This window comes from Strix aluco, chromosome 2, assembly GCF_031877795.1.
Source record: "Strix aluco isolate bStrAlu1 chromosome 2, bStrAlu1.hap1, whole genome shotgun sequence".
Classification (NCBI taxonomy): Eukaryota; Metazoa; Chordata; class Aves; order Strigiformes; family Strigidae; genus Strix; species Strix aluco.
In genome coordinates, this window is record NC_133932.1 from 128953997 (window position 1) to 128979751 (window position 25755).

Below are 25755 nucleotides of genomic sequence, written 5' to 3' on the forward strand. Positions count from 1 at the left end.
CTGGGAGACTTTCTTCCCCCAGTCCCTTGCTTACTTCATCTCCCAGCAGGGCTGCTGCTGGACCTGGTGATCCTGCTTCCGTACAAAGGCAAAGAGCCTCCACCTACCTTGCTCTCCTTCCCTCCCCGGTTCCTCACTCCCTCTTTCCCCCTCGGGCTGGCAGGATTCCTCGGGCAGAGCATGCAATCAGTTCGCAGGGAGCAGCCGCAGCCACAGGAAAGATGCAGAAGCACAATCAGAAGGAGCACCTCTACAAGCTGCTGGTGATCGGGGACCTGGGAGTGGGCAAAACCAGCATCATCAAACGTTATGTCCACCAGAATTTCTCCCCCCACTACCGGGCCACCATCGGGGTAGACTTTGCCTTGAAGGTTCTGAGCTGGGATGCTGAGACTGTGGTACGGCTTCAGCTCTGGGATATTGCAGGTGAGTACAGAGGAGAACTCTTTGCCCCATAACCCATCCAGAGACACACAAAATATAGACCCAAATTAATTTGTACTGATCTTTAAGTTGGAAACTACCAGTGCCTATGTGGTGAGGGAGAGGATATTGAGGAGAGAAAACTTTAAGGGCAGATTAACATTTTGGAGTTTCCCTAAAGCCAGCAGACCTCCAGACAAGAGGTTTCAGAATGAAACCTGCCCTGCCTGCTTTTTCTCCCAAGTCCTTAGATGCGTGTGGGGGCACAGGCACCTCTCTCCAAATGCCCCAATTCTTCCCTGCAGCTGCCACTGTTCAGCTTCCCTCATTAGACTGACAGATGTTTGTGATGAGAGGGAGAGTATCAAGAATTTCCTGTTACATCTATTTAATTTGGTGGAAGAGATCAGGGAATTCAATAAGATGGTTAAAATTATTTTTATAGTTTAAAAAATAAGAAAAAAATATCACTAAGTTACTTTATCAAAATACCTTCCTTCTTCCTTTCCTCCCTCTATCTCCTACCTTCCTTCCTTCAGCCCAATGAAACTTAAACAACTTCTGACATGCTTTGAAAAGAGAAGTGTTTCTATTTGGCAATAATCCTGGTTGTTAAAAATGTATTTACTCGTATTTACTTGTCCTTATTCCAACATCAAGCAAAAAAATATAAATTACTCTGTGCAGGGAGAAAAAGAATAAAGAAGTCCAGCTATGTTTGCATGCTTACATAATTAAAAAATAAGGAATTTGACATTGTTGTTGTCAGTGCTTTGGAGTTTTTATATTTGCTTCCAATTAAACCCAGATCTTTTTTTTGCCACCCCCCTTACTAGGAATTAATCATTTTTGATTCAGTCCACAAAATAAAAGTTTATCTTGATGGCATATTTTGCATGCTATAAGTAATCATTTTTCATTTAGTGTACGTAGGAATCCAAGTACATCTCTAACACAATAGTTTAAAGGAAGGTGTTTTTATTAAAAACTCAATTAAATTAAGTCACATTTGTTAAGTAGGGAATAGAGGTGAACTTTATATCAGCTGTTAGGCAACTGTGGCAGCTGTGGCCTGAGCTGTGGGTTCAGTGATACAGTCTGGAATGGCACTGAGTAAAACTAGTGAAATGAGAAAATTCTTAACATTCTTATTGGTGGAGGGAGTGCCTTTCTTCTACACTTAGCTGCCTCATGTCTGAGCTCTGAATTTGGCACCAAGGTACTAAAACTTATGCAACAACACTGCTTTATGCAAAACATGCATAACACCAGCTTCTTTGCACATCAGTATAGCTTTGTGGGTTTATGATATTAAATACATATATGCTCAGTTTTCTTTATTAGGAGTTGGAATAATGGGGAAAGCATTGCTTTTATTGCTCACCAGTGACCGATTATAGCCATAAATACATACGCTTCCAGCAAAACTTTGCTGCATGTGAAAAACCATTTAATAGTAAATTCTGAATGCATCAGGGACTAAAAGGATGTATTTGCATGCCTTGTTTCAGAGATTTATTACATTACTAATCATGTGCTGGCAGATCATATGATGTAGCTTTCAGTCAGGCTGCAGAAGCAATTACACCAAGTTGTACTACTGAATGACTAGCATGCTTTCTGAGTTATCACACATGACAGAGAGAATTACAGCATAGTACTAAATTTCATATGAATTGCTCAATTCAAAGCATGTCTGTGAAGGTCAAGACAGTGGCCAGTAATAAAAAGAGTTGCTGTTTCGTTTTAATGACTTATGTGTAAGAAGCTTTAGCGTTTGTTGGCTACACATAGAAAATAAATTCTGTAAGCAACAGACTGAATTCAGATCAGCATGGTGTTGACATAGAAGATATCACAAATAAAACATTTGGCTGGTGAGAAAAAGTTGTTTAAAAATGAAATTGAAGTAAAACTGCTTTGAAATATGGAGGGGATGGAAGTGTTTTATCGTGGCTGTGACTGGTCATATATCACCACTTGAAAAACAGAAATATTCAAGAATAAGAGGGAGGAAAATAAAATCTCTGGTCTCAGAACATCCTCCCACTTTTGGCAGAATCTCTGTTATTAGGTCACATTTATCTTTGGGCATAAAGCAATAAATTTTCAGTCTCTAACCAAGGTAAAGGATGCTCTCTTAGCATTTAGGACATCTTGAATGGAAGCAAATGCTGCAAACTTATCAATATATGAATATATGTGTGTGTGCTTGTGTATGTGTGTATGTATATATATATATCAGGTATCATTTTAGCTCTTACATCCTCTCCTCCCACTCCATTATACAACCAGCGATCTTATTACTAAGCGCAATGTGTACTCTTCCTTACACTTCACTGTGTGGATCAGTGGGTAGTAAATTTTTTAAAATACTCAAAAATGTTTTGAGTAAAACTAGTGTCAAGTTTATCTACATTATTGGTAGGATTTACATGCATGGTGACTTCATGGGAGAAGTGACATATTCCAGCTCTGGTAGGACCAAGCTCTTTATCCTTGTTTACCCTCATAGACATCAGAAGAGAAAGCAATTTTGGTTCATCTGGTGCCATCTTATTTCATAGTTAAATGTAGTTTATATTTCTGTAGCATATTTTTCTGTATTCTTTAATTTGGTAAACAAAACTAGAATAAATGCTGAACAATAATGATAACAAAGCATTAGAATAATTAATTCAGGGATGAGATAGGTTCTGCATCACATATTATTACATTAAGACTTGGGTTTTTTAAACAGATAATATATTCCTGAAGCTTTGGGTCTTAGACAGGAAAAATTGGACAAAACTTCTTGGTTTATGATGTTATGATACCTGTAACAACACACTGGCATTAAAATCTGTGAATTTATGTCTGATTCAGTGAAATGCCTGAGTTTCAAGTGACTGAATTTTCACTATTGTGTATGGGAGGAGATTTATATGGTAAAATTCTCCTTGTCTTTAATTTCCTCATAACAGTTCCATTTTATTTCATTGAATGTCCCAAATTCTCAGTTTTGGTGTTCATGTCCCTGTTAAAGTGTGCCATCACCTCTACTGCTGTGTTATAAATCTTTAAATCCTCCTTGGTCAATTTTTTTTTTTTTTTATTTCCTTACCTTTTCTGCTGCCTCTGTATGAGTATCCTTTAAATTCATTAACATATTTTTAGAATTAAAGCTTTAAAACAAACTCTTAATCATATTTTGAACAAGGCTGCTGTGGTGGCGGTGGCCCTGCAGATGCAGGCTGAGAGAGCTTTTGAAGAAACCAATTATTGCAGACAGCAGATCCATGTGTATTTGCTATTCACCTCTCTGCAAGGCTGCTCTCAGTGCTACAGTCCGTGTTTCATGTCCACACAGCCCTGAGATTTCTCTGAAGATGGGCTTTAGCTGCAGATTTACTGCAGGGAGCAGCTCTGTGAGTGCAGCAGAGGGCAGAGAGCAACACTTCAGAGCCTTCCCCCTCCCCTGCTACATTTTCACAGCCATGTCAGCATCACCGTTATCCATCCTGCTGTGTATGTGTGGGCTGGAATATTCATTGCTACCAAAAATATGTTGGTTTGCTTTTAGAAGGCTGGTTCTCATCTCTTAAAGAGTTGGACCAATGCATCGGAGACATCCACACAATACCAGTGGTGACAGAACAGTTTCTTTTAATTTCCCTGCAATTTCCACCTTCAAAACAGCAGTCTCTGCACAGATATAGGCAAATGCCTCTGCAGTTGTAAAGTTTTTAAGACTGTTATGCTCCAGAAGGAGTAAATGGACTGTTCACTAATGCCAGGCACAGCACATCCTCAGTGGTTTAGGCTTTTAGTGGCTGCTAAGCGTTGCAGTACATATGCATAAATAAGATAGTCATGGTGATTTCTAGGCTAAATTACCTTGAAATTACTGTTCTGCAAACATAAATAAGTCCCTGGCTGTGGTGGTTTTATTTCAGTATAGATTTGTGGTGGGATCTGCGGGCCTAATCCTGCTGACAGCCTGTTTTTCCACATTCTGGGGTGGTGAACACCACCTCAAGGCTTGCTTAAGTTTCAATCCATAAAGATGATGACTTGAATTCAAGGGTGAAAATTCTGAAAGTTTTTTTTGAAGTGAAAGGTAAAAAATGTTTAAATATTCTCTGCAATTTCCAGCTTCTCAGTGTTGGCTAAAGGCCCTCTGTAAAGCATGGTGGTTCCCAGAAGATTTTGCTCTTAGGATGAGGGATGGTGGCAAGAAGTAAAACCCACTGTAAAATTGGGCATTAGTCAGTTTTAATCAATTTTTATCTTGCACTATATTTCAGATGCTGTGGGCTAGATTGTAGAAATTATCTGAGTTTTAGCACTTTATGATTAGTTTGTATAACTTTATCAGAGATGATAGTGGTTAGTGAAAATTGTAGATTTCTATACAAGTCATGCTGGCAAATTTATGTAGGGTGCATTTTTATAAACTATGAAAATTCAGCTGTTGATTACTTTAAGACCATGAAATGATACCTTTCCCTGCTGCAGAGGTGCCACTGAGATTAGGATAAATGTGTTGACAGGTGCCATTCAGACAAGGAATCCTTCCCTTTAATAGAAATCTTGTTTCTTTGGCACCTTGGTCTCACTCGGTTCACTTCAAGGTGGGGTAGGATGCATCTGGTTTAGCAATTAGACATCTTGTACTGAACCATCTGAGTATAAAATGCTCAGCCTGGGCTCACCAGGGGATTGAGGGTAGAGATTAAATACCTCCATAGTAAAGTTTATGTGACCGCTTCTCAGTCCTTGCTGAGAAGATGCCATCTAGATATCTCTTCTTAGTCTCTGACTACAAAAGGACCCTAAGCTTAGATACACCCAGTTAATTTTTTGGAATTTAAATTAAGGCTGATGAATCCCAGCATAAAACAAAGGGCATCAGACTTGTGGGGTTTGATGCCAGATACCAGTGGCCTTGCAAGGGATGCAGTAAAGTACAATGGGCCAGATCAAACAGACATTTCACAAGTTACTGACGCTTCCAATGAAAACCAAAACCCATCTTCCCCAGTCTCTCTTGCAATAAAGCAGATTTTAATGTTCAAGGCTGCCTGCAAGATACCATTGAATACCTAATGGTTGATCTATTTTCTAGCCTAATTACTGCCTAAGCCATTGTGTTGCTGAAAACCTAAGGCCAGATTCTGACACCTTTAATACATCAGACAGTGACTATTTTCATGAGTAATTCTGCTAAATGTAAAAGTTTTAGGAACCTTGTTTATTAAGATAGGTATTTGCTCACATAAGGGAGAATCTTTGGAAAAAAGACTTCTCCTGGATTCTTAGATACAATATCCATCTCTCCAAGCACAATGCAAACACTAGAGATCACTTTTTTCACACTGTAAATTAAATAGAAGTAAAGCTATTATGCAAATGACATAAAACTAAAAATCTGTGGTTTACAAACCGCCACCTTTTCCATTCAAAGTTGCATAATGTCTTTATGCTAAGTGTGTTCATATATTAATTGCAGCTGATGGGGAAAAAGACCAGTTCAGAAGGGGTTTAGGCTCTTTATTCAGCCAGCACCTCCATTCTTTCTCTTTCTTTGAAGTGATTGATAATGGAAATTGGTGAACTCTGCCCTCCTGCATAAAGCAGCTTTTACAAACACGATAGCTTTTCTGTGCAGTGAAAAACCTGAGCATCTGCAAAAGCAGCTGGAAGTAGGAGGAGGAATCAGTGTCATACCATTTGTCAGAACTTTGTGAGCCACTAGTAGCCAGAATATAATATCATAAGAGCCTTTTATTCCTCTAATAAATTTAATTATGATGAATGATTTTATGCTGCAAATTAATAATTCAGTTCATGTTCTATGACATGTCCCACCTGTCTTAAGAGATCTGTGTCCCAATAAATATGCGTAAAGCCCAAGTTTAGCTGTTCTTACATCATCTACATCTCACCCATAATGCAAGCATCTCAAGAACTTTACATGAGAAGTATAAAGTATCACTGAAATACAATATGCATCAAAAAATAATTATATATGTTGCTGGTTACCTCACTGCTAAGCTTCTAATCAGACACTGACTTTTTGTTTAAAGGCACCTTCTTGCAGATGAAAAAAAATAACTCAACAAGGAGATTATTGAATAGCATATGACTTAGCCGTTCATCTGATTAGTTCACTGATAGGAATCATAAGACATTTTAATAAAGTATAGTCATAAGAAGTTTTCAATATGACCTCATATTTCCCAGACATTATATATTTCTATCTTGCTTTATCAATGGGACGCAGTGTTTGTTTAAGGCAAAAAAAATCTAACATGAATTTGTAGAGGACAGACATCCATTTTTGCATTTTGTGTCATGTGAATGACTTTTTCCTTGTCGCAACAGCTACTACATAAACCCAAAGATAAACATCACAAACAGATGTTGTTGACCCCATAAGTACATTCAGTGCTATTTCCATTAAATGAAACTTCATGGTCTAGAAGCCCAGTAATCAGCACTCAGCAGTTCTCAACCCAGCCTTACATTTGACAGCACAATTTCCATCAGATAAAGCCTCCACAGGGTCAGAGGCAGACTTCCAATCTTCTTGTCTTCCTAACCTACTCAAAATTACGCACATTGAGAAAATAAGGCTAGAAACAGGTTTCTATTGAATGTTGTTTATTTTCATAGCACTTTTTCTCAGCTATGGAAGCATATGGTTAAATACAAGAGTTGTCTTGCTTAAAGACTGCTGTTGTCATAAGGTGGTTCAGAAGTTTATAATTCTTCTTTTTTCTGATCACAGCTCAGCAGTAGACATCAATGGAAATTCTATTTTTTGAGTTCAAGAAATATTTTGTGTAATTTATTTCCACTCTTGGAAGCACTTTTTCAAAGTTCCCATGAAAACAGCATATATATTAACAAACCTACAGCTGATCAACATACCATATCCTGATTTCATGAGTTAATTTTTACACTGTTAATCATATAAAATGATAGATATTTGCAAAGTCCATATTTTAATAATATATTGTTAACTTCCAAAATACTATAAATAACTTCTCAGAAAACACTTTGAATTCAGAAAATAAAACCATAAATCTTCTGAACAGATCTAGTGTGAAACACCTCCTTCCAGATCTTTTCACTGGAGCAATACAGCTCTTAATATTGCTACTGCTGTGCTATTTCTTAGAACACTTTCCACATTTGTAAGGCTTTAAATTCACCTTTCTCACCTCTGTGTTTTAGTTTGCCAGTAAAAGTAAATTCATAACGACTCTAATGCCTGGTATGGCTCCAGAGCTTAATTATGTTACCGTTGATTATTATCACTTGCATGAGAATATGCAGGATCCTCTTCATGCATGAGCAGATCCATTGCGTTAGATGTTACCCACAAAATATCACAGTATCAAGGAGCTTCCAATCTGGTATGTAGATATTTTGTGACTCCTGTTTAAAGTTCTGTAACGTACACCAATACCCTTGGTACTGTTCACAGACCTAGAAATCTGGTAGCTTAATAAGACTGCATACTGAAGTTTAAGCTTGTCATAAAATTATTAAATTTCCTTGGATATTTGCTTTAAAACTCCTTTTTCATGCTATGCTCTCTTACATTTTCATACAAATGAGTTTAGCATTCTACTTATCAGTATTTAGACAAACAATAGCTTTCCAGAGAGTTACAAAATGAAGTCCTACTTTCAGTAATGTTCTCTTAGAAAACCTGCTATATGAAATATTGACCTAGATTGGAAGCAGTGATTTTTACAAGGTGGCATTTTTTTCCCCTCCTACTTTCTTCATCACAGGTCAGGAAAGATTTGGAAACATGACCAGGGTATATTACAGAGAGGCCGTGGGGGCATTTATTGTCTTTGATGTTACAAGACCTGCAACGTTTGAAGCAGTGACAAAATGGAAAGAGGATTTGGACTCTAAGTTGGTTCTTCCAAATGGCAAACCTGTGCCGACAGTCCTCTTAGCAAACAAATGTGACCAGGGAATAGATGTTCTTATGAACAACGGCATCAAGATGGATCAGTTCTGCAAAGAGAATGGGTTCGTGGGCTGGTTTGAAACATCAGCCAAGGTAATGTTTCCATTTCTTTTTAAATGTTTCTCCAAGTACAGAGAAATTGGTTCTTAAAATAGTTCATTCAGTCGAAATGTATACCTTGCAAAGCTCCTCTCTTGGTGCAATTAATTAAAGGTGAATTTGTAAATGAATACATTTCTATTTCTTTTAGACCCTTTATTGCAAAGAAAATTACATGCAACATGAAGCTGCTCTAATATGCTAGGCCAGCAGTTATCTATGTAACTTATCAACAACTTACTGCGTAATAGCCTGGGGAGGAAGAAGTCCTTTGGCAAGGCACAAAAGTTACCTCTTTGGAATGATATGAGGATATTTTTCATAATTCTTAACAGTTAATATTATGTCTAAATATTTATATAACCACTTTGTATAAGAAATGCTGATTTGAGACAATAAGTTTATTGTGTTAGATTCCAGAAAAAAAGTCAGCCTATCATAGCACTTGTATGATGCTTACTGTTATAAGCACTCATTCTCAAAAGCCTTTTCACAAAAATCACATATCTGGGGAGGAAGGAAAGATCAGTGGTCAAAGTGCCAAACGAGTTGCTCTGAGGTTCAATTCCTTGCCTTGGTACAGATTTTCTGGGTGCCTATAAGAAAATAGAGATAAAAATCAGAAAGGGCACTGACACTTTCAGAGTATAAAGGCCCAAGGTAGAGTGGTCCTGTATATCAATTTGAGATTTTTCAGATAATCTCAGTGCATGTAAGATTTGGAGAGCTGACGTGAAATATTGGTTTGAACACAACAATTCAGTGGATATTGTGTTTATTGCATTCTACAGTTATTAAAGCTGGTGTCATCATAAACAATTCTGGGGAATGTTTGGATGTTTTAAATGTAAACAGTTTGGCTCTGGTTTGACCTAGATTGTTAGCAGACTAAAAGCCAAAATGCTACAGTCAATTGTTTAATTTCTTTTAAGCACTTTATGAAAGTTACTAAGAACCTTTGTAATGTATACTTGTATTTTACTTTTCTGGTCTTGACTCCTTCCTTATGCATTAATATTTAAAAAAGGTCTCACTTATAATCAGCAGAAGTAACAGCAGGTGACTAGCAGGATGTCCTAGACTGTCACAAGCATTGCATGAACTCTGGTCTGAGATTGCGACCTTCCAGTATTTAAAGGGGGCTTTTAAGAAAAATGGGGACAAAATTTTTAGTAGGGACTGTTGCCATAGTACCAGAGGTAATGGTTTTAAACTAAAAGAAGGTAGATTTAAACTAAATACAAGGAAGACATTTTTTATGATGTGGGTGGTGAAACACTGGCACAGCTTGCCCAGAGAGGTGGTAGATGCCCCATCCCTGGAAACATTCAAGGCCAGGTTGGACGGGGCTCTGAGCAACCTGATCAAGTTGAAGATGTCCCTGCTCATTGCAGGGGAGTTGGACTAGATGACCTTTGAAGATCTCTTCCAACCCAAACTATTCTATGATTCTATGGCTTTGTGATCAGTGTCTTTGCTTTCCTATTGAATGGGTTTCAAAACTAGTTACTATTTCTTCAAAATGCCATTTTTAGGGAGACATTTTGGTCTAGGTCAATGTGTAAATTATCTTACTCTACAAATAGGGTACTTCCCATTTCTGCATGTGCAGAATGTGGTTTGAATTCAGGTCTGTGGTTCTCTGCTGATTTGTGCTGGGTGAGGCCACTAGAATCCAGTGTTCCTCTCTAGGATAACCTAAATTGTACTATGGACAGTGTCTAGTTCTGATTTAAGAAAGAGGCCAAGATCTCTTACATCAGCTTCTTCATGATAATTATAGCAGAAAGCTAACTATTGCAGAAAAAAAATAAAAGAAAATCCAGAGAGTGACGCATTTGGAATGGCAGCTGTCGGTAGAAGATGTGGCGAGTTAGAGCATTATTACAGGACAAACTATTACTATTTGTATAAGGATTATATATTTTGGCCCTTTCCAGTGTCCGTTAGGTGTCTAATTTTCAGGCCACAAATCACACGAAATACCTGGTTGTGAGTATTTGGGATCCAGTTCAACAGTGATGTGTAACACTGTACATGACTGTTTTCTTCAGAATTACTTTTTCTTCATTTCTGACATGTACGGGACTCTACATTTCCTGGGGACAAGAACTAATTCACTGAAAGCTGAGGCCTGAGGGCAAAACCACCACAAAAATCATGTGGAGTGAAATGACTAACAAATTGTTTTAAAATTCCTGTATCTAAAAGACTTTCAAAGAGAATGGGAGGGAACAGGATGGACCATTGTTTAAGGGATACAGGGCCACAGTTTCATTATTCTAGGTTTGGATTAACAAAGTCATGCAGCTGGTCACTGCTCTTTGGCCTATGAGGAAGGATTCTGTACCGTGAATTCCATTCATCAGTCCCTAGCAAGCACCTGTCCACCTCTTAGAAAGAACCACCACATTTATTTCAAGTCATGGCAGACAATGAATGTACAATTTCAAAGGTCACAGAGAGGTTTTACCATGATGATGGAGCCAGTCTTGGAAAGAACTAGGGAAGTATAAAGGACATGTAAAGTTTAAAAAAAATCACAACAGAGGAAAAGTTTCCCAAGTTTTTCTAAGCCATAGAATTAAGATTTTGGGTTATTTTAAACAAAGGATCTATCTAGATTCTTCTTACTTCATTTGACTCAGAAACCCAAAAAATCCTCAGATTACCAGTGCAATCATGTAGGAACAAAAAGAAATCCAGTTAGGACAAGACTTGTCTTTGAAACCACTGTGAAGGGAGCAGTGAGAGTTGAGGACACATGATTCTGTTACCAGACTGTTCTCTGTTGCTATAAAGGCTACGATCTGTTATTCTGCAATCCCCCCTCCTGATTTCCACATAGAATTGGCAGCTCCTGACTTTAAAATGATGCAAAGAAGAGTAATTCCACTAAAGATGGTAGAATCACAACATTTAGGCTAAAATAGATCAAAATAATTTCCCCATTTGGTCTAAGTTTTAAACTAAAACCTACACATTTTTTTTGCTAAACAAAAGTTGTTATTATTACTGCTATTTTAAAATATTGGATGTTACATGTACCTGGTATTCTTTCAGCCTAGGGCATATTAAATAATTGAATGCAGGTCTGGGGAAAATAAAAACCTAGCTATGTTTGCTATACAGAATAGGGACTTTTCTGAAACAAAATAACACTGACAGAGAAGTCACCGTATTGCAGCTAGGAGTTTTAGCAGTTCAAATAAGTAATAACTCTTTTTTGTGGTATCCTGGAATAATTAGATCTCCAGAGGTTTTCTGGAGACGTGCGTGGAAATGCTATAGCCTTCAGAGCAAACTGGATATGATTTATGCATTTTAGAAAAACAAAGGTGATTACTTATAAAAATACATCTTTTAGTTCTGGTTGCCTTGCAGAAAGTAGCATGCTATATATGTACCTACCATATTTCAAGCTGTCAATGGTTTGAAATTTTTGTCTGTAGTACTGTCAGATTACACCAAAAAACATCACTGTATTATTCCCTGGTGCTGTTTCTTTTAAGTTAACAACTTCAGTAAAAAATATTTGAACCACCTAATGCTTTCTCATGTATTAGTTTTGATTCTTACATTAATCTAAAGGAAGTACTCAGCCTGTTCCAATTTTCTGCTCCCTACAAAGATAGAAGAATTTGTTCTGATAGTCTGCCATGTAAGAAGGGCCTTGTTGGGCAACAGCACAATGCAGTATAGTCACAAATTATACATATCATCATATATCTGATGGAGAACTTGTTCTCTTATATATGAATATTTAGTTTGCTCATATTGTTTGCAGTCTGAAAGGCACATCACCAGATAGTCACAAAATAACCCTTAATAGCAAATTCTTTAATAAATTTCGTGACCACAACTATTTTTTAAAGGAAGGAAATTTCTCCTTCCTGTCACACATTGAATTATCCAGCATGTGGCCGGAGTAGCTGAGAGCTCTACTCACATTTCCAAGCCTTTAAACTGTTTTCACCACTGTTCCTAGTTCAAAGAGGCGAGCTTTTGACTTGGATTAGAAAAGCAGCAATTTCAAGCTTATTATCACTTTATAATGAAAACGGAACTTGTGCATCAAAACAGACAAGTCAGGCAAAGCTAAATGTACTTGAAAATACCTACTTCAGAAATAACTTGAAATACCTTATGACTGACCATAGCTGTGATGTGATGTGATTATGCCTTAGTTCTTCTTTTCCCTGCTGCAATTCTCCTTCCAGCAGTACAGAATTAGGTGAAAAAATATTCATATTTTGTCCAAATTGCCCAGAAGGGCTGGTAGTTGTGCTTTTCAGAACCTTATCAAACTAGGTTAAGCACATATCTCCTCATCGTCTGAGCATTGTGGCCTGGAGACTGGAAGAGCACTGAGTCTCTGGGCTATTTGGACACATCCTATTTGAACCAGTAAAAAGTTACAGAATCTTTCCTCTTCTTGGAAATGTGGATAATAATGTGTCCTTTCTCCAGCTTTTGTCTGGCAGGTAGTTCACAGTGTGTCATAGTGCCCAAATGCTGGGCTAAGAATCAGGAGTCCTCTTTGCCACTGGTCTACCAGGTGACCTTCAGAAACTCACTGTCTCTTCTCATCCAGCCTCTTCTTCCACAAAGCAAGGACAGCGATTCTGCTCCTCTTAACAAGTGAGCTCTGTGGACAAACCAAGCTCCACTAACCCTTGTTTAAATCACAAATTCTTCAGTTCTCCTGATTGGACAATTATTATGTAAGTTGAAAAAAACTATCTATAAGGTAGACTTTTAGAGGAATAGGATATGTGGTTTTGATTTCCATAAAGACAAACTAGTTTGGACATGTATTTGAATTAGGCTGAAACACTACAGCTAATCTGATTTGATAACCGAAACCAAAGCAATCCATTTGAGACTGCCAGTCCCAGCTAGAGATGTATGGCTTCCAGCACTGTCTTTTTAATTCACTCAAAAAAAAAAAATCTAATGAATCTCACTGCACAGAACCTTAGAAAATATTTCAGCTAATACCATAAACGAAGAAATTAAGCTGACACCTAAAGCAGAAACTTGTAGTTCAGTTTCAGTCACTCTGTAGAATCCCTGCAGTTTGTTTCCTGTAACTAAAAGAACAGGACTTGATTCAGATTATCCTACAGGTATTAAAGCTGTCCTATAGTTTTCTGGATCACTTTTATGAAATATGTTATTTAGTGCTGGCCAAAAGCTGGAAAATCACAAAATGACAAAATTTTTGAGGTTGAAGGTCATTTAGTCGAACAAGTTTGTGGCAGAATATCCAACCAGCTATAAGAAAACAATCACAGAATTTATCTTGTTCTCAGAGTTGCAGTCAGAGCACTTCCTATCCATGAAGTTCAGGATGGCTTTTAACTTGTATAGTTGTGTTTTCCTAGAAACACAGCCACAGCAATACAGCATGTCTTAATAAGGCTCTACTGCCAGTGGTTTCCAAGGGAGCTCTGCTGAGGGAGCGTGGAGAGTCATTCCCTCAGATTACTTGCTCCAGGGGAGTGCAGGTTAAAACATCTTGAAAGTAATTTCCGTGTTCCTGGATTTTAGTGCATTATAGAAATGAAACGTGAAAGTTATGTGATTCTCACTAGGTTCCCATCTAATACCTGAATATTTCAGATTTCGTAAATGTTTACTTAAGGGAAGTTGATTTCCTTCAACTCCGGTAGTAGAGTCTAAGATCATGTGTCTAAGGGGTGCTGGCTTAGACCTCCCCAAGTGCCCATGTTAGGTAGCTATGCCTGCATACAAGTTGTTCTTCACCCTGACTTTCAAGGTAAGACTCAGAAGCATCAGATTCAGTCAGAGAAAGCAACTACTTAAATGCAGAAAAGGAGCAGTTTTATTACAGAAAACAACCAGGCAGACAAATATAAGATATCTGCATGGCAAAGAAAGAATGAAAGAATCTGGTGAGACAGGCTCATAAAACTAGCAGAGGCCTTTTTTCTTCTGTAAAGAGCTAAGAGCCTGTCTAGTCTGAGGGGTCATATTTCATATATTAAAAGAGAATGCTCTAAATGTTAATGTTCTGTGTCTGCATTAGAGATGACAGATAGGGGGGAAGGCAATACAGAATGTAAAGGAGCTTGCTAAGCTTGTGTACTACTTTGAGACACATTCAGTGAAGTATTTATTTTTCTTTCAGTTGATTGTTGCATTACAAGACTACAACATTATTTCCCATAGAAATATGTTCAAAGGTTTTAAATCATGTAGCTCTCCTGCCCTGACCCAAGTTGCTATCCTTTCCATAAAATTGCTCTTTGAAAAGATACGTTTGAAGGAGATCCATCTACAAAGCAAACTATAATTTCATTTGTGTCTTCCAGTGTTCCTTTCTGGCTTTCAGAGATTGGTCAGAGTTATTTTCTTTGCCTTGCTTTGTTTGGTAATAGAATAAAGAGTAACATGTGCTGATTTTCACTTTTGCATTCATTCTTGGTGGGGTCAAGAGAAGACTGAAATAGTCAGACACCATTGCAGGAGCTAGGTTCAGGTCCTTGCTCTGGCAAACACTGGCAGGTTGATGCAGGGTCACTTAGGGCTGGATTCACGGCTTAGTTCTTAGATCACTGACTGCGATAGTGTCTTTCAGATGCTGGGGCTTACTGAGGCACAAAAGTCACAGAAAAGGGTTAGGCACCTCAGGGGACAGGGCAAGGGGAGATGCCCAGGAAAGGGTTTCATAAAAGCTTCTCTGAAGAAGTAAGAGCTCAATCACATAAACTTCAGCAGGCACATCTGAAGGGATGGTACCCTGGCAGAGAGAAAGGTGGGCATGGACTGAAAGCAGAAGCCTTTTCAGGTGGAATGGCCATTGCTGGGGATGATCTCTATCTGTATTTAATCCTACTTCACAGATATTTAGTAGATCTGGGCAGACACCTACCAGGGAAACAGAAAACTCCATCTAAAATGTAATTAAAAATATGTTAAAGAATATGGGTCAAATTTGGTAAATAATTTCATTAAAAAGGAGAAAAAGCAACACAGAAAAAGAGAAACTTTTAATTTTCATATTCCCAAAACTAAATATTTTGACTTTTTATGTCAAAACAATATTTGCATGTTCAAATTTGACTTTCTTCCCTCTAAAACTGTAGAGGTTTAAAAAGAGGTTTAATAATCCAGTTTCACTTTGTTTTGGGTTCTGGCTGAAGTAAAACAACATTGGTTTTTCCTTCTGAATTTTTAGGCTTGGGTCTGACACATGGACTTCCATCCACCACCAGTGGGGATGAGGGATGTTTTTGGTGGGCTTGGGCTCTTTCTTCCTTCTCCCTTTCCAACTCATAAAATACTGATCTTAAGCTTCTAACAAAGAAGATTTCTGTTAATAAATCTGAACATTAACCAATTTAGACACAATCTCAGATAGTTCCTAAGACATTATTGAAAAAATGAATACTGCTGTCCCAAGAGAGAAGCAGCACATAGGTAAATGAAATGCTTATCTGTCCATTAATAAAGGAAAACACAATGCAAAAGATTTTTACATGTGTGGTTTTGTGCATTTAACAATCCTGTTTTTTCTTCAGCTTTCTAAGCTCTACTGAAAGATATTTGTCATTGTCTATTTTTTCTAATAAAACTTCACAATGTTCTGAAAAAAGTCTTGGTGCATGCTTGAGGAATTTGCTTGTCTGGTCTGAGAGAGCCATGTGATATAGCAACACGTTAACATCTCGATACGGAGCTGATTCCCAGCCCTGTATTACTTTTTAGAGGTTAGTAGGTAAATGACTTGTCTAAAGATTTGGCTTTTTACAACCAACTGATATTCTTTACAGGACAAAGATCAAATATTTGAGTTCACTTGTGTAGTTGAAGAAACCTGTGATATCTTGGTACTAATCAATATTTTCAATTAAATCACCAGACTTCAGTTCTTTTCTGTGGTGCAGAGGGATGGTCAATGGAGTTTGTGGAGCTTTGCCATTGATTTCAAGGGGATTAGAAATCAGCCTCACAGAATCCATTACTTTGGTTTTTGATCTTCATATAGTTGTACCATCTCTACTGAAACACATATGTGTGTACTTTGGCTTCTTTCTTTTATAGCTGAACTTCATACTTAAACATCTCATCTAACTTTTTTTGAACATATGCATACAAAAAAAAAGTTTCACATGTTAAATTTTACAGGTTATTATATTAATGATGCTGAATTGATGCTGAGCATTTGCTGAAGGTAAACTTCACAGCATTGTATGCATGGGTGTTTATGGTCTCAGTACAACAGGCTCCAGATTTAGCTTGGAAACCTGGGCAATCTTGGATTGTAAATAAAAGCATAATATTTATGGAGCAAGAGGAATATGTGCATATACATAAATATATACATATATATATTTGTATGCATTTCTGTAGGTATGCATGTGGGAGTGCGGTATGATTTCCCAGAAGTTTGAAGCTACAGTGAGGTTTCTATCTCCTGTCATATAAAATAAGTAATCAATGCCAATAGTTAGAGTAGAAGAGTATCTTCTATGCCAGAAAGCCTGACTTTTCATTCCAAATATTTTTGTGGTTGTCATTAAAAAAAAATCCTTACTCAGTAGTACTGCTTACTTCATATGCTACGCTGAGCTGTGTCTCACTGATCAGGCTGTTCAGCTTTGCTTATTCTACAGAGTAAGGGTTGCTGCAAGTTAAATGTGCTGTTGAAGTAAGTCACATGTAGAAAAAGATGTGCTTTGCCTTTCATTCTAAATCCCTAGAGTGATGATTTCTGTCTTACAAATGAAACCAATGGCAATACATATCTTCTGAAGAAGTACAAAAAAAATAAGTGATGACCACTGTATCCTGGGCTGCATCAAGAGAAGTGTGGCCAGCAGGTTAAGGGAGGTGATTCTCCCCCTCTACTCCACTGTCATGGGACCCCATCTGCAGTGCTGTGTCCAGCTCTTGGACCCTCAGCATAATAAGGACATGGACCTGTTTGAGGGGGCCCAGAGGAGGCCACGAAGATGATCAGGGGGCTGGAGCACCTCCCTGTGAGGACAGACTGAGAGAGTTGGGGTTGTGCAGCCTGGAAAAGAGAAGGCTCCAGGGAGACCTTATAGCAGCCTTCCAGTACTTAAAGGGAGCTACAGGAAAGATGGGGAGGGACTCTTGATCAGGGAGTGCAGGGATAGGACAAGGGATAACAGTGTTAAACTCAAAGAGGGTAGATTTAGATTAGCTATAAGGAAGAAATTCTTTCCTGTGAGGGTGGTGAGACACTGGAACAGGTTGTCCAGAGAAGCTGTGGCTGCCCACTCTCTGAAAGTGTTCAAGGCCAGGCTGGACGGGGCTTTGAGCAACCTGGGCTAGTGGAAGGTGTCCCTGCCCATGGCAGGGGGGTTGGAACTAGATGATCTCTAAGGTTCCTTCCAACCCAAACCGCTTTATGATTCTATTCAATGTTTCTATGACTCTGAATGACATAGAACTTCTTTTACTGTTTTGTGAATAACTTGAGATTGTATCATTTATTCAATTAATCTAGTTCATTACAGGTTTCATTGTGAGCATTGTATACAGAAATCTTCCTGAAACTGGAAAAGGCTTTAAAAAATAAGTACTATTGATGACTGTGATTGCTGATAGATAATTAATAATTTGAAAATCAGAGTAACTGTTATTCAAGCAGTGAAATATGGACTCTGGAGCTTTACTTTACAGACAAATTTTGTGAGCTGTTTATTAAGGAAAGTAAACTTTTGATGTTGCCTAGAGAAAAGTTTAATTATTCACAGGAAATATACAGTGTGGTGTAATTAATATTGACTAATCAACCTCTCTTTCTATTTCACTTGCAGGAAAATATAAACATCAATGAAGCTTCCAGATGCTTGGTGAAACACATAATTGCTAGTGAGAGTGATCCAGTTCAGTCTGTTGAACCAGATATTATAAAACCACACTTGAATTCCTCCAAGATTGTCAGTTGTTCAGCTTGCTTTAAATCCTAAGAGACTTCCAGACTATTAGAAGAGCTGAACAACTATGATTCACAATTTATACTTTACCCAACGTACCCAGCCTGCCCAGATTGTTCAAAAGCAGTTTGCCATTTTCTAAAGAAATATATTAAATTAAATGTAATAAGATTAAATTAAATTTAAATTTAATCTTAAATTTTCCATATTTTTTTGACAGCTAAAATTTATTATGAACTGTTCATTGATAGCAACTATTCAAAAGTGTCTTTGACTACTGGTCAGAAAAGACTCATGGTGATGGCTGTGTTTTCCCAGTTGGGTAGCAGCACCAGTGATATCAAAACCTATTTCTTTGCAATGTGGTTTCTGAAAGCTCATGATGTGACTGCAGCAATACCCTACTTGTCCATTGCTCCTTCAGCCTGTCTTCTCAATACCTTGACCAGGCAGCCATCATCATAACATTGTTTTGTCACCCCTCAAACTTGAATGATCTTGTTTCATATGACGAATATGATGATGACAATGAACATATATCTGTTCAGAAAGAGACACCAAGAACACTCACAGTGAAATCTTCCCATTGCAAGTTCAGTCTCCTGGATGAAGTGGCAGGACTGAACATGAAGTAACGTCTCACGTCCTTCAGTTCTCCAGAAGATCTCAGCTTCTGAGACTGAACCCTGATGTAATATCGGCTCCCTCTTTCTGAAGAGTTATATTCTCATAGTTGTTAACATTGTCTTCATATGAAGCAAAATGGAACAAGTCAAGGGTGAGGTGTGGCAAAACGGGAAAGCAGGGGTACAGTCTTATCGGTGAAGCATCTGAGAGTTTTCAGAAAGGTTATGTGTTCTATAAAGCCATCCTTTCCTCTGAAAATCACTCATTGATTTTGTTCCTGCCTCTCCATCCTTCATGGCACAGATGTCCCTGTGTGTTTAAATTGTGTATATTCTATAAGTACCTGCATGCATCCCTCCATTATGTTGGTTCTCATGGGAATATTCACTGTAAGGTAACAGCTGAACTTTTCAGGAATGCATGTGTTGAATAGCAGGGTATTTCCTTTATGAGAACATTCTTCTAAAACCACAATTTTATGAATGATCACAGGACGCAAAGTCAAACAGTCTTAAGAAACTCCTGGAATAGGTGCAGAATTTGTTGAGCTGTACTGCGGAAATGAAATGGTTGATTTTCAGAGTCTCACAAAATATGCAGGTTGGTGGAGTCATTCAGACAAGTGTGTCTAGACAAGGAGTCTTGACATCCGACTGCAAGTCCCTGCAGACAAACTTTGCCTGTCTCCTGCTGTAGACAAATCACTTGCATTTTCTGTTCCTACTCAGCCTTTTCCTTCCTAAACTGTGAACTCTCAGTGGCAGGAGTTGTCTTCTGAGATGGGTTTCTCTCTTTAGAGATGTATAACATCGTGGAGAGGAGGAGGCAGAATCTCATGCTATCTTGTGTTTGCAGACGTCCCTGCAATACTTCCTTTTTGGAAATGAAGGATTGAGCCTCACAAAGGCTAGTAAATAGGTGTTGGGTAAGAAAAAAATCCTCAAGCTGACCTTATCCTGTGAAACCTACGGGGTTTATGTGTCTCTAAAGTTCATCCTATTACGTGGCAGTGTTAGGTTTATGGTTGGACTCAATAATCTTAAAGGTCTTTTTCAACCCAAATGATTCTGTGATTCTATGATTCTATTACTGAATGATCTGTTACTATATAGGCACTGCAGAGGAGAGCCAGGGACAGAGACGTAGTAGCCCTTTATGTGCTCTTCCTTAAGCCTTACATTGGTATATTTTTGTCACAGACTTTTAGAATAAGAAAGCAAGGTCTATGGTTTTAAAAATAGAAATCCACATCCAGAATTAATCCACACACACACATAGATGTAAGGATCCATATATACCAGGAGCTGACTTTTTTCGAGGAGAGTAATTTTCAAGTTGTCTTGATCCCAGTGTTATCCTTTAACAGCCGTGTTAAGTATCCTTTAAGTCCTTCTGTGATCTGGGTCAAATACCTTAACCTTTCTGCCTCAGTTTCCTTATCTGTAAAATAGGGATTGATGTACACACCTACCTCACAGCACTTCTTGAAAGTTACTGTTGGCATCGTGCTTTGAAGATATATGTTATACAAATGCCAAGCTCTGTTGCTGCTCAGAATGAAATATGAGTGCCCTCTAGCATAAATACATGGTGCTGTAATGCCTTAATGTTCTAAATCTATCCAGGGCTTGTCTGTGCTTCAACAATTAGCTTCAATTATTCCACCTCAGTTAACCTAGTCGAAGTTATAAAACAACATGTGACTGCATGGGATGATTAGATTAGCTGCAGATGGGTTGCAAACGGAAACTGTGGCTGCACAGATGTCATGGTACTAGTTTAATAATCTCAGCAACAAAGCTGCAATTCAGAACTAGTGCCAGATCAGCTATTTCAAATTTAAAGCATTGTTTAATTCAAGTTGTATGAACGCTTAATTCATACCTTGAGCGAACACTGTGGGGAACACAAGCACCTAGATATTCAGATGGCTTCTAAAGGGATAAGTTTTCATGAGTTGAACCCCACGCTTTACTTATAAATCTGGATGCCTCAGATAAAGCAGAGGAAGTTGTCATTTCTTTCAAAAATTATTTGGTGTTCAACTTGCAGCAAACATAACAATTGCTAATGTGTTTTAATTATCTTCAGAACACTTGTCTTTGGTGGCTTCTAGACAATATTCATTAAGCACAATGGTAACTTTCACAAATGTTTCAGAGCTGTGACTAAAGATCTGGTATAACAGAAATTTAAAAAACACATAAATAAAACACTTAAAGTACATATAGATTTTTTTTTTTTTCTTATTCACTGTATTGTATAAACTTGCTTTAAACTATGAACTCATCATCTGTTCCCCTTGTTCTTGTGTGAGGTTTCACTGCAGTCACAGTTCTTGGGCAGATTTTCCATCTCTGGTAAATGGACAGAATTTGGCCAATTTCTAGACTAAGGACTATACAAGGTATAAATTCTAAAGTCATACATATTTACACTGTAAGAATTAGAACAGTACTATGAAGAATCAGGCCTTCTTAGGAGGTTGCATAATTCCAAATGTTCATTTTTATTTGTACTGAAGTGATAAGAATCTGTCATGTCTCTCTCTATAATGCAATAAATGTATAAATGCCACCTGGGTATCTAGCAAACCGAGCCTTTTTAGAAGGGATTGTGATAGGCAGGCCAGAATAAAAGCTTTAATTGAGAATTAATGAGCTCAGTTTGTGCCAATACCCTTTCAGGAACAAATGTAAAATTTAATTATATTGTGTCAGTCCCTAACAGGTTGGATTTCCTTGGTTTTTATTGTTACATTCTGTGCTATGTCCTCTTTACTGGTCATTAGGAACCAGGCATCTTAATTTCATGTCCATTTCAAAATGAAGCCTTTTCCCCTTCTGTTTGTAATAAGTCATAAAAGACATGAATCTTTATTGCATTCCAAGTGGGCAACAATACTGCAAAGTGGATTTAAAATTTCATTCTAGTTCTCCATAAATGCCCCTCTGGATGTCCCAGCACCTAGAACCACAAGCTGATGGTGTGTAAGTGAGATGCCGAGCATGAGGGAGGGATCAGCCTGAAACACTCATGAAAAATGATGGTTGAGATTCTCCACATCAAGGCTTCATTTACCAACTCAGCCACAACACCAGTAATGACAGGATGTCTTTTCATTTTCCATCTTTGAAGCTCCGTACAAACAAAATCTCATGATCCTAAATACACTGGGAAGCATATATATATTCTTGATAGGAAAATGGATGGATCGAAAGGTAAATATTATTCTATTACTCCAGAAAGATCATAATTTATTTGACCAAGTTGAGCTTTCAGCATAAAACTATTTGGACTCTGAATATCGGGCTTTGTTCTTCTCATGCACCATTTTTTTAGATTATACATTTTCATTGAACCTTTCTATTCAGGAACAGTTCCCAACAGTACCTTGTGTATGCAGCTTGAATTTTTGTACATTAATGTTTTATCTTCAGACTTTTTTTTTTTTTTGGCTTCTATTTTAACCTACCTGACCATATAAAATGGGAGGGGAGGGAGGGAGAAGGTGCATGTTTAAATAGAAGTTTTGTTTTACTTCTTAAAATGGCTTGTCTAGCTGGATGAAGTGAAGTTTGTAAATATATGTGGGAAATGCAATTTTATGCCAATTGTCAGGAAACAATCAATAAGAACATATTTTACTGCACCAATATTTATGCATGTGACCGCAGGTTCTATTGTAATAAAAGATGATATTTCTGACAAAACATGGAATATTAGTGTTTTGTAAAATTAATTCATTTAACCAAATTAAACACATACAAGTAACCACAAGCTAATTCAGCTTTCCTCATATGTAGCCAATCTCTGATATATGTATATATATTAATAGTTTCATTTAAACTGTTTACTTTCCATACAACTTTTCTTTTAAATCATCCAGGTTAGTGTTTGACATTGATTAAAGGGTTATATATCTGAGACAGAAACTTTCCACCTTTTCTCCCTCCATCATTCTATTTGATATTCAATTCCAGATGCAGCTTTTATGGCTCCAGCTCTTCAAAGAACCTCGGTTCAAAGTCTGATTTTACAGGCAGAATTTTTGGCTCACAAATAGATGTATCATCAGTTTGGGGGCTCATTGTTAACCACATACTCAATTCTTGGAAGTCTGGCTGGGTAATAAATGGCCTACATTTGCAAATTGGGCAGCTGTATTTCTAGGATGTAGTAACTGCATTTGTCTTCAGCTGTCAGGGCAAGGTGGTACCTGCAGCAATGTTACGCACTTGACCTTCCATGATTCCCTAGAAATATTAGATCGTTTTATTAATTAGGAAAAAAAAAAAAAGAGAGAAAAAAAGAGGTGCTTGTCTGCAGTGTGAGTCTAGTATTTATTTTATAGTTTTTATCTTTTCTACAACAACAAAAAAAATAACATTCTGATTTCATTGCCTTTTTTCATAATGCAGCCTGACATTTTTACACCCTATGACTGGAGGTGTTGCAAGACCCACAACAAACCTCCAACATTTAGTGACACTGTTGCAGCTACACTGACCAATCAGCTCATAACAGGAAATATCTTTGACTGCACAATTTGGGAATACTCATTTCCTGAATATCATCTCCTTTACAGTTGCAGTGCATCAGCTGCCTAATTAAGATTGGAATCTCCATGTTTTATGTTTCAAATGAAGTAATAATAGTTTACGAAGATAAGCTATTAAACTGAAAAAAGCCACAGCACCCGACTCCCTAGAGTGGAAGCTAAGCAAATGAATATCTCCTGGTGGACTTGTCTGCATGACAGTAACAAGAGAAAGTTGTTCTAGTCTGATATTTGCCTGGTTCCTTCCACGAAATGAGCTTTCAGTTAAGCCATAGTAGCTCAATTCCTCAGCAACTGGTAATATTTGCACCTGGCATCCTCAGTAGTTTTAAAAGACAAACTACAATATTTTTCTGAAATGGCATCTTTGTTAAAGGTTTAAAAGTCAGAGGTACCTTCTCAGGTTCATAAAAGGTAATTTTGAATATCTAGCTCCCATGTTAATCTATCCATGTATCTTCTGGTTTTGTGAATTCATGCCTTTGGCTTTCAAAAACCATGAAAAGAAAGGACCACAACAAAGATGTTCCTTTGGCAGAGACGCTTCAGCCACACCAAAGCCATGCAAAGGAGATGAACATAGTGAATGAGGAGGATGTAACCAGTCAGGGTGGACAGAAGCATCTGGGACTGGTCCAAGACCAATTCAAGAAGCACTGAAGGGCAATGAAAGATGCTCAACAAGTTCCTCAGCAAGATGCAGAAAACGCTTCATGAAAATCTAACGTGATGTTTAGCTTTTATCACTTAGAGGTCTATGAATTTCCTAAGGTACAAAGAGCTATGTCTTCACCTTGTGTGCCTTGAAATTTGCTTCTTTACTGGCTACCTTGCCAAAAATGCCTAGTTTCTTTCAGGAATTCTCTTTGGCCTTTGGTGTCATCTCATCTCCTTGTCTTGACACTTTGTTGAGGAGCTTTTACCAGAGTTATCAGGACTGAGGCTTTTGTGGTTTAACTTACCCCAGCCAGCATCTAAGCACCACACAGCCGCTTACTCACTCTCCACACTGGCAGGATGCAGGGAAGAGAATTGGAAGGGTAAAAGTGAGAAAACTCTGGGAGGAAAAACTTGATTCCACACCTGAAGGTGATGTAGAGGTTGGAAAACACAGCACACAGCCAGCATGGGGGGGAAGCAGCAGTATTCAATGTCCCACGTTACCAATTTCTTCAATTTTCCCTGACAAAAGCAATATATTGCAGAAGTGGAGTATTTTACAGGATGCTGTATCTTCCCTGGAAACCATGTGTATAAGAGGTATTATTTCCAGACAGAAGTAAATCTCTAAAAGGCCAGTTATAGCATATATTGTGAAGTTCAGGGACATGTGTCAAACCGCTGTTTGATTGTTAAAGAGCAGCTTATTTCCCTATTTGCTTATGGCTATATGTTTATTATTCAATGGGAAGCTCTGTACATGACAGTAACTATACAGCTATTTAGCCTGGATTTGTCTTCAAATGTTGGAGCCCTTTATAATGAAAATACAAAGGGAAGCTGTGGGGTTTTTTTTATATCTGTCATGGTAGAGTAAACCCTTTCTGGCATCTCATCCTACTTTGGAGAGAAAACATAGTTTAGACTTTGCTTTAGTTGTATCTGCTAGATTAAAAAGGAGCGGGAGTTACAACCTATTATTTTTCCGATTAAATAAACTTGTTATTAGCTTATTTGGTCTATTAGCTCATAAAGCATAGCTTTCTATAAATCATAAATGTCTCATTTCTTTAGCTAGTACTAATAGATTTCTCTTCCTAAAATGTAGCCAGAATTGGTTAAATGGGACAGGGGGAAAGGTATCTTCCACCTAAATATTGCAATGAGAAGAGGGGTTAATAAATGATGAGATCATCCCACTCCCTTTAGGTATTTTATGAACAGGATCTATATAATCCATATGTTATGTGGGGGGATCCATGCATCCTAGGCAGATGAAATCCTAAGGCCTGGACTGTATAAGTAACCAACATGAATAATAAACCTGTATGGTAATAGACGTTTTCAGTAGCGTGTGAGAATATGAATGTTCTCTCATAAAACACAACATCAAAGTTCCACAATTTTTTAACCAGCCTGGAAATGCAGAATATAATAAAGTGTGTTTTCCATTTGTGCAAAGATCATCCGGAAGC

The 25755-nt window shown here is 37.8% G+C and overlaps 1 protein-coding gene across 1 annotated transcript; it reads left to right on the forward strand.

The window, feature by feature from the left end:
• Window positions 1–221: 221 nt before the first annotated feature.
• On the forward strand, window positions 222–18465 carry RAB38 (RAB38, member RAS oncogene family). Its single transcript, XM_074817017.1, has 3 exons — window positions 222–426; window positions 8211–8491; window positions 18313–18465. Exons 1-3 carry the CDS (start codon window positions 222–224, stop codon window positions 18463–18465), a joined length of 639 nt encoding a protein of 212 aa, XP_074673118.1.
• Window positions 18466–25755: the final 7290 nt, after the last annotated feature.